This window comes from Scaptodrosophila lebanonensis, unplaced genomic scaffold (genome assembly GCF_003285725.1).
Source record: "Scaptodrosophila lebanonensis strain 11010-0011.00,11010-0021.00 unplaced genomic scaffold, SlebRS2 tig00000096-arrow-pilon, whole genome shotgun sequence".
Lineage (NCBI taxonomy): Eukaryota > Metazoa > Arthropoda > Insecta > Diptera > Drosophilidae > Scaptodrosophila > Scaptodrosophila lebanonensis.
In genome coordinates, this window is record NW_022060567.1 from 2,799,282 (window position 1) to 2,808,673 (window position 9,392).

General features: G+C 35.4%; 2 protein-coding genes across 2 annotated transcripts; one reads left to right on the plus strand and one right to left on the minus strand.

Moving 5' to 3' along the window:
- The first annotated feature begins 748 nt into the window (after nucleotides 1–748).
- LOC115627628 (60S acidic ribosomal protein P1-like) lies at nucleotides 749–1,588 on the plus strand. The gene is made up of 2 exons (XM_030523364.1): nucleotides 749–960; nucleotides 1,027–1,588. The coding sequence occupies exons 1-2, from the start codon at nucleotides 886–888 to the stop codon at nucleotides 1,306–1,308; spliced, it is 357 nt and encodes a 118-aa protein (XP_030379224.1). The 5' UTR covers nucleotides 749–885; the 3' UTR covers nucleotides 1,309–1,588.
- Nucleotides 1,589–2,448: 860 nt separating this feature from the next.
- On the minus strand, nucleotides 2,449–4,100 carry LOC115627636. Its single transcript, XM_030523371.1, has 2 exons — nucleotides 3,689–4,100; nucleotides 2,449–2,685 (listed from the first exon to the last, which is right to left on the minus strand). The coding sequence occupies exons 1-2, from the start codon at nucleotides 3,992–3,994 to the stop codon at nucleotides 2,509–2,511; spliced, it is 483 nt and encodes a 160-aa protein (XP_030379231.1). The 5' UTR covers nucleotides 3,995–4,100; the 3' UTR covers nucleotides 2,449–2,508.
- Between the last annotated feature and the right edge of the window lie 5,292 nt (nucleotides 4,101–9,392).

Sequence of the window (9,392 nt, forward strand, 5' to 3'; positions counted from 1 at the left end):
TTTTTTATTTCAAACATTTTATATTGTCTGTTATTATTTTAAAAGAACAAATTAAATTTTTTCCTGAATGGCGATGCACTACTAATTTTTTTTTAAATGTTCTTTAAATAGCTTGAACAAAGAATTGTCGTTTAGAACAGCCAAGCCTTTATTTAAATGATTGATTTTTGTAGAGGCACTAAAACGTGCTTTTCATATAGATAGCACAGTTCTCTAGTATATATAGTTTTATGCAACGTTATTAAGTTTCTTGAATATACACAAGTTCGAAACTTCACTTGGTTAGCGAATCTGGATTTGTGCTTCCCCTCTTGACATTGTATTCATATCTGGCCATATAATTGTATGTTACATTGAGTTTGTGCTGAGAAGTGATAGTCCCTGTTGTCAAAAATTTCGATACCATTACAAGCCACACTTTGTTATCAGATAAGTTTTAGCGATTAAAAGTCTGATATCTATGGGCAAAAATGACTGAGTCCACGAAAGTTGTCGCTGTAAGCCATAAGTTAAAATGTGTTGTAGGTCCCAACAGAAACCTAAATTGAAATAATTTGATTGGGGCTTGTTTTACTCTCTTAATCTTAATAACAACTGTGCACAGCACTGATGTTGTAACTAAGCTGATAGTCAATATCCCGAATTGATGCCCAAATTCTTCAATTTATCGACAAAAAAGTGTGCCTTGAAAAACGAGTTGTCATTTCCAATATATTGCTTAAATCTGAACTACAATGATTTTCGTAGAGAGATATTATTACAAGTATTAACACAAAACGAAATTATCTGTCGATAGAAAGACGAATTGGTCGCGCCATAATTTGTTCGATTTGCTCACACTTGAATCTTCACCAGTTCATCAATTTCCGATTCCAAAATACTAGAATGTCGTCAACAAACCATGAGATTACATGCATTTGTGCGTCGCTCATCTTAGCCCAAAACAATGTTCCCATCACAGTAAGTTGAAACCAGTTTACATGATTATGCATTAAATATTAATTTTAATTTCACCGAATTCCGTAGGGGGAGAAAATCTCTCGCATCTTGAAAGCAGCCGAGGTTGAATTTGACCCGTCCTGGCCAGATCATTTCGCCAGGGAAGTGGACGGTATCGATATGCAGGCTTTGATCTCCAATATACAGACCCGGGTCGGTGATTGTACCTCTGCTAGTGCACCTCCTTCTGTCTACGCCCCGGCTAAAGGTACCCAGCGCAAAAGGAGCAAAAGAATAAAGGCAAAGAAAAGGAAGCATCAGGATTCTGATGACTCTTACAATAATGAGCTTTTCCAGTTATTCGATTGAATAGAAGAAGATATATGATTCTTCAGGCGAGCATTGTGTTCATAGTATTAGTTTTATTTGTTACTATCGAGCTACTGTGAACGCTGTTAAGAATTAAAACTACGAACATTATTACATGACGCCTGTAGAGTTTGAATCGACATAATATCAAGAGTACATATATTTATACATATTATTTAAATATGTAATTAAATACATATTGCAATAATCCGATTTGGCTTTGAGTGTAAGCTTACACGTAATTCCACCATTTTACCGAAATAAACAGCCAAAACAAAAAGATTACCTGTCATTTGTTCAATGGATCGAAAATACTTCCTAATTGTTTGTCTACATTTAAATGAAATGTAAATCTCTGCCTTTGTCCCTAAATCGAAAAGGGCTAATCCAATGTTTTGTCCATCATTAAGCGAAAATATCCCAATAATATTGTAAAAGTGAAAAAGATCATTGAACTTACTAGGTACAATAAAATTTCTCCAGAATTATTAAGAAAATTATACGAAAGCATGCCTAATTGACTACAGGGCGTTGTGAAGGCAAGGGGCGGCCACATCCACTATTACACAAAATAATAAGTTTTCTAATTAATAAAAACTGAAATAAAATGAGAGACAAGTAATAATTACAATTTGTTTGCCCATAAAAATGTGTTTTTTTTTTTTGTTTTTTACGATAATGTTTATCATACGAAAATATGATTTCGGTAGAATACTTGTACTTGTATATTGACTTCGACAGGAAATAAAATCTTTTAAAATAATAATGTTATTTGCAGAACTAAAAAATCTCTTTAGTCGCTTCAATAACATGTAGTTTTAATATAATATTAACATTTGAGTGAAATTTATAATATATAAGATAAAGTAGTGATTGGGGTAACCAAGTTTATTGTAGCTGAATTAAAATGGTTCTTGGGCCAAATTAAGAGCAGTCAAACATTTTTATAATTTTGGCAGTTATCTTTTACTAAGTCTTCTTCTTTACAATGCCCATTCAACTATACGTCGCTATGCTGATCAGGGCAGCAGGCTTAGTTGAAATATGCAGCGATAATGCTACTCAAAATTCTAGTCCTTTAAAAAAATTTTTATAAATAATGATGGATCTGCGATTAAATCGTAGCTCTCTTTTTCGCTTCTCATTTATTGTAATACAGGATATTAATTTTATTATTGAATGATGTACAATTAATGGCAATCATTTCTTTGGTGGAGAAGATTGACTTGGAGTTCTATGTTGCTTCGATGAACGGGCAATCCCAGCGCCATTGTTATCTCCTGTTGCTTGTAAATGTGGGAGTCGCGTTACGGATGTGTACCGCTTGCCGTTCTCTGGAAATTTTTCACTTTGATCAAAGCGTACAGATTTTGATACCTGCGTGGCATTGTAATAAAAATAATTTTAGTTTTGTTATTGTTTCTAGATCGCTTATAACGATTTGTGACATTCGTAAATATTTTATTAATACATTTAATTATATTTTTTTGCGGAAATTTAGCCGCGATTGTTTTTAATTTTTAAGCCGCTCCCCTATTTTGAATATAGTTACAAATACAGAAAAAAGCGCTGTGTGAGGCACCGACTGCCTCAAAGTTGTTAAGCTTTAAGTCAAATAGATTTTGGTTGAAAATAAGTAAGATCTGAAGTTTCTAAAAAAAATAGTTTTGAACATGGCATGGACAGCATTGCAAAGGAAGCCCGAAAAGTATGCTTTTATAAAATTGAATTGTGTTCTGTTTCCACTCTCTGCGAAAAGGGTAGATAAACAATGAACTGCTTTTCGGGACTGCCAACTCTTAAAAAAAAAACCAGTTTTTGTCGGGAAAAAGCGTGAAATTAAACAAAAAACATATATCAAATGAACGAAAAAAAGCTTTCTTTTTTTCATTTTACAAAAAATGCTTAGAAAAATGTAGAACGTCTGTGTTTCTCTGTAAGTGAGCCAAACAATTCAGAATTTTTCCTTGTTCGAATACGCATTCATCATGAATGCATTCGCACCTTTATAAATTACGCGAACTATATATATTGATTAAAATAATGATAAAAATATTGATAAAAATAATAATGCCATGTTTCCACTTTCTACATAATAAATAAATTACAAAAAACGGGGAAAAAGTTAAATGTATTTATAAAAAGGCAGAATTTCGGATTGAGAATTTTTACTCTAAATATGATTTTAAAAACAATCAGATTGGACAAAAAAAAGCCAAACTGGCAACACTGTTGCTTTTCACCTTTCAACCAAATGGGAAGTAACCGAAAATAGAAAGAGAGAGTTTGTTCAAATCTTCTTATACATATAGAATATTAGCTGCTACTAATCGGCCGTGTGTACCTACAGTATAAATATGTCTGGTCTGACTCCACTTACTGTTTCCTTAGGTCGTTTTGGACTAGCACTACCCTTCGAGTTTCCACTTCGTTTGCTGCCTTGAGACGAAGTGGGTATACGCCTCCCACTTGCCGTACTCCTGCGAGAAGTACTAGTGTGTAGGATACTGGTGGGCGGAGGTCGGGGCGAGGGAGTGTTGGATTTAGAAGCATCTGCATTACTTTTCTTGTTAGTGTTGGTGCCTTTTTGACATTTTATGACAGTCGAGTTGCTTCCAGAGCCTCGAGAAGTTAGACGCAAGTATCGGGCTAAGTTTCGTAGAAGCTTTCGCAGCAGCAAGGGCATTGAGAGGCCAGCAATGCTGCTTATAAATTGCTTCGCGACCCCTCTATAAGAGCATTGTCCAACGTTCGATCATCTTTCACTCAAAACTGCACTATTAATAGTTGCTTCGTTGAAGGGTACACATGCAAGACCAAAAACAAGGATATCCACCGGCAAAGTTTTACAAAATATGCTCACAAAATAAATTTGTTTAGCAAAAGTGAAGAAAAGAAATTCAAGGCCCAGTTCTTGTGACTTTTTCTCTGGATCTCCCACTTGATTTTCTTTTCCGTGGCAGCAACAAGTAATGCAATGTAAGTCCTGGTGGCCTCCCATGAAACGAGCAGCGGAAGTAATTTTTATTTTGCCAGACAATTTGCTTATTTTGTGATTTCCGTTTGCTTTTGCCTTCTGCTTTAGCTCTGCCCTGGCCGCCCAAATGGTCCAAATATTTCCGGCATTTAAATTTCGTTTCCCACTCTTCTAACTGTGTTGCTTCTTGGCTTTAATCCTTTGGATGGACTTGGCGCGAATTAAATTATGAACAAACACAAAAAGGTGATTACTATATACATACGAGTATATAGTACGTATAAATTTATAAAATCAATTTTTATATGTGGCGCCCGCAGCTGCTGTTGTTGTCGCGGTCGTTGTCGTTGTCAACAGACGTCGTATATTTGCATTACACGCCTGGCTGGCTGGCCACCAAAAAATTATTATTATTTTCGTTTTTTCCGCATTCAAATGCAGTTGCAGGCCGAGCTTATTGTCAACAAAAATGTGACCATTACGCTTCATTTCATTCGCGGCAACAACAATTTCAATATTGAATTGTAAATATAAGCCATTTTTTAATCAACAACAGGAGACAGATAAATGGTAATAGCCACAAAATAACTCTTCCGAAATACTCGTATATATTTTTAAATTAACATGTTTAAATAAATCATCATCAGCATAAGTTAAGTGTGCACATATCCAGTGCCAAATAAAAGGAAATCAATATCTAGTGCGGTGGAGTCCCCTACTGCCCTCCACATAGTATTAAACGATTTGTTTGCAGAAAATTCGATTTTTCGTAGCAAAAACATCTGATGTGTGAGGTCTGCACCGCCTGCTGCCTACTTGTATTACATTTATAACTTTGCACAAACACAATATATTATTGTGCTTTAAATCAGGTACTAAGTGTAAAAATTGCTTAAACACATAGAACTTTTCGCGCAGAAAAACAAAGTACCAGTTTGTTGTTGTTTCCTTTTCATTTTACAATCAAAATAGTTGTCAGTTGAGGTGCTTATGTTTTGGCACCACTTTTCCTTTTAAAAACCCATCAATTCTCATTTTTACAGAACTTTTAAAATCCCTTTTATCATAAATCATAAATCATACTGTATGTACAATTATTCTTGTCGAAAAAAATGCTTATATTGCATTAGGGGATTAAAGGATTGCCATATTATTTGAACAACACAGATTGAATGAAAATTAAATGAGATATACTTATTGATGTCATTTTGAAGAAAGTATGTTTAGGATGAGAACAATAATTGCTGAATTTTATGCTACCTTTACATTTTTTTATTTTCTATTGAAATGTTCATTTGATTGATTTGAAAATGTAATGTGTGCAGCTTTAAAAGTTCTTTTTTCAAATGTGGGTCTTTTTATTGTTGCAGAATTTGAATTTGTTTTTTTTTATTAAAAAACGTCCGCAATGCTTACTAGTGTTGCGCCGGAGTATAGCTATTAAAAAGCACAAATCAAAAATGAAGAGAATGCGAAATAGGCATGAACATATTAAAATATTTAGCAGCACTTCGCTCCAAATATATGTTGTACTCGTATATACTCAAGGGTGTAGGCAGCTTTTTTCAAAGGGGGGCCCCTAAAAATATACATTTTAATTCAGTAATGCAAGATACATTAAAATAAAAACTTATGGTTATGATCAATAGAAAAATTTCCAAAACCAACTTAGTTCCATTTTAAAGCGAAATAATGACTGTTTGGTCGACTTCATATTCCTACCTACGCCCTTGCATATATAGTTCTTGTAATTAAAGGATGTGCCATAATATTAAGGCAGCACAAAGCAATGGGGAGTGCAAAGCAGTGCTGTAGGGAGTTATAGTGTGGAGTATTGAAATACTTTTAGAATATACTTAATATTTGCAACGCTGTGCCATCGATAGATTATCCTCTCAATCGTTGCCCTACGTTTTATTGTTTTTTAAGTTTTTTTATTGCCATCCAAAGTCATTTAACAATAATCACGCGCATATGAAATGAAAATAAACATTGACCGATGCATCAATGAACGCACATATTGTACTTCTGTACGTATTTATGAGCCTGGACATGCATATATGTATGTACATATGTGGTGTGTGTACGTGTATGTGTGTGCGCGATTGTGTGGCTGAGTATGTGGACGTGCGTTCGCGGCCACCGCCGCCACATTTCATGGATGCCACTGCCGAACGGCCGGAAGTGTAGCCATTGTTGTGCGCTCATAAATTGCAAATGGCCAAATACCGTTTAATGGTCGCTGAACGCCGAATGCTGCCCGCAGCAGCAGCAGCAGCAGCAGCAGCAGCAGCGACAACAACAGCAGCAGTGGCAGTGGCAGCCGCCGCAGCAGTACCAGCCAAAATGCAAAATGCACAAAAATCTCCATCGGCATCGGCATCTATGTACATCGACATGGGCATCGTATTTCTCGTTATATTCCTTTTTGTTTACGACGCTCGTCGAGGACGATGACTACGACGACTTTTATTGCCTGCCACACTACTGTCCGCCACTGTCCTGGACTGTCACACATGCCCGGAAATCAACCGCGGCATACGGCCCAAACATTTGCATAAAGTGCCAGCCATCCAGCTAGCCAACCAGCCAGTCAGCCAGTCAGCCTGTTAACCAATCGCCCAACCCAACCCAGCCCAGTCAGTCCAAGCCCAAGCCCAGGCCCAAGCCCAGGCCCAGGCCCAAACCAGGGCCACTTGTTCAGCCGTTCGGTCGACCGATCCGCCAGCGGCCACGTTTTTGGCCTGACCAGCATTGGCCGATTCTCGATTTTTCCCACTGATTTTTCACATTTTTCAGTGCCAATTTTTTGCTGCTGCTGTTGCTACCATTCGGAGGCGCGGCAGGCAGCGCATGTTGTTTATGTGTTTATAGATTAATCGCTTTTTGGTTAAATGACTTCGATAGTCAGCTCAGTGACGGCCGCTGTGCGGCATCGGTGGCATCGGTGGCGGCGTTGGTGGCGATGGTTGTGCAGCGACCGCGCTGGTCCTGGACGTGCTCACATGTACCATGTGGCATCTCGAGGAGGGAGGGAGCGCTTTAAAGTTGCGGCACTTGCCGATTTTTGCTGTAAATTGACAAAGAGTGTGGGGCAGGTACCGTAGGTCTATTACGCCATATAGACGTGATAGAATATATCAATACACAAATGCATATAGATAGCTGGGAATAGGACGCATTTATTTTTTATTTGTTTATTTCTGTCAACAAAACGCTTCTTATAAGCTAGAAAAGCCTAAGAAGGAGAAATCTAATCAAATTACAATAATATCTAATTAACGCCTCCGACCTGGTGGGGGAATATTATTTCGCGTCTCGCAGCCAACTGTGGACAGAGGCGTCAATAGATCTACCGGTATAGAAAAAAAGAAAAACTTAACAGAGAGAAGAAGCTTAGAATTACTTAAAAGCTAATTAAGAAAAAAAAAGTGAGAAAAAAGAGTATACGCATACTAATGTGCTTTGATTCAGTAAATTTTTGTTCAAAAGTGGTTTAAGAATAACTGCGGTCGAAAGTACAACTTTTTTAATTTTTTTCGGATTAATAAAAATTGAATCAAAAAGTAGAAAATAACAATTGAAAATTATCTTTCTACACCAGCAAAAAACAATTTTTGAGGCCTGAAAAATGAAATTTGCAACCCAACATAAAAACAAAAATGAAATAAAATTTAATTTGTTATTTGTTTAGCAATAAATAGAAACAATTAATTTAGGTTGTGTTTTCAAAAAAATAATATGAATTAATTTCTTTTTTATTTTCAAATTAAAATAACAATTAGTTTTGTATTTTTTTCATATTCAATTTCTTAAAATTTATTTAATTATTAATCAATATTATCACATTTTCGTAATAATTTATTTTTAAACATCGTCTTAAGCTGGTGTGATTCAAACACAAAGATAAGAACAGCAGCAGTTGTTAGGCAAGCCTTCATATCTCATTCCCTTCCAATTTAGGAAGAGGAGGAAGTATGTACTCGTACTTACATGTACATACATATATTCTTACAACGCTCTTATCCCGTCCATTTGTACGACTGTCTGAATGAACGCCTAGATTTTGGAAACTGCTACGCCTTTATTGACCAAACTTGGTATGTAGAATGAACTTGTCCGCAGGCAAGCCGAATTTATTTGTTTTCCAGTACTTACCTTCTTTTCTCCCGCTACAGAATTTTGTCAATTCTGCCCACAACTTTGAAACTACATAAACTACACTTTCCTATTTAATTCTCTAACTAACAGATAAAAATGCATATAACGCAGGCTTGCTCGTCTGTATCATTCTCTCTGGTTTAACAACTTAAAATTATTTCCATAAATAAATACTTTGAACTGATAGCCACAACAACAAAATATATGCATTCTTAAATAATATTGTTGATATTGCTACGTATTCCAATAAAATGATTTATAGAGCAAATATAATCCGGTTGCCGAAGACCAGATAGATCCTTAACACTTATCTAAACACTTAGTTCTGTATTACTATGCAAATAAGCAACAAGTTTATTCCAATACTTGATATATTTGACTTGAATACATTCTACAAGTACATAAAGTATATGGACTTACAAATATGGTGTAATATGCTAAAAAAAATTAAGGAATGCATAAGTCGAATACATTATGATTACAGCCTTCTTTTGAGCTTCAACCGTTTGATAATGTTTGAAATTAATAATATTAAAAAGGAAAAAAAAATATATATATATATTTATCATTAAAGCTTAGGAAAATATTAAGAAAAGAAGAAACAAAACAACAATTAATAATTTCAATGTTCAACTTAACATAAATTAAATTAATTAATTTAATTAAATTAAACTGAATATAATTAGAAATAAATAGGTAATGACTAGCGTAATAATTTAAAAGTAATCTGGTAATTGTAACGCTAGAAGAAAGTTTATAAATAAAATAGGTTTAAGTTATGCTGTCAGACATAGATCGGCCCCCTTGACGAAGAGTTTAATTTTGTAGTCGCCAGCTTTCAGTATTGTGGGGGATAGGTTGGAGGTTGTGGGAATTCCATGTACGAGTGCATCCTTACATATTTCTTGCTTCCCTTTCTGGGTGCACAGAACATGTTAATGTTAAA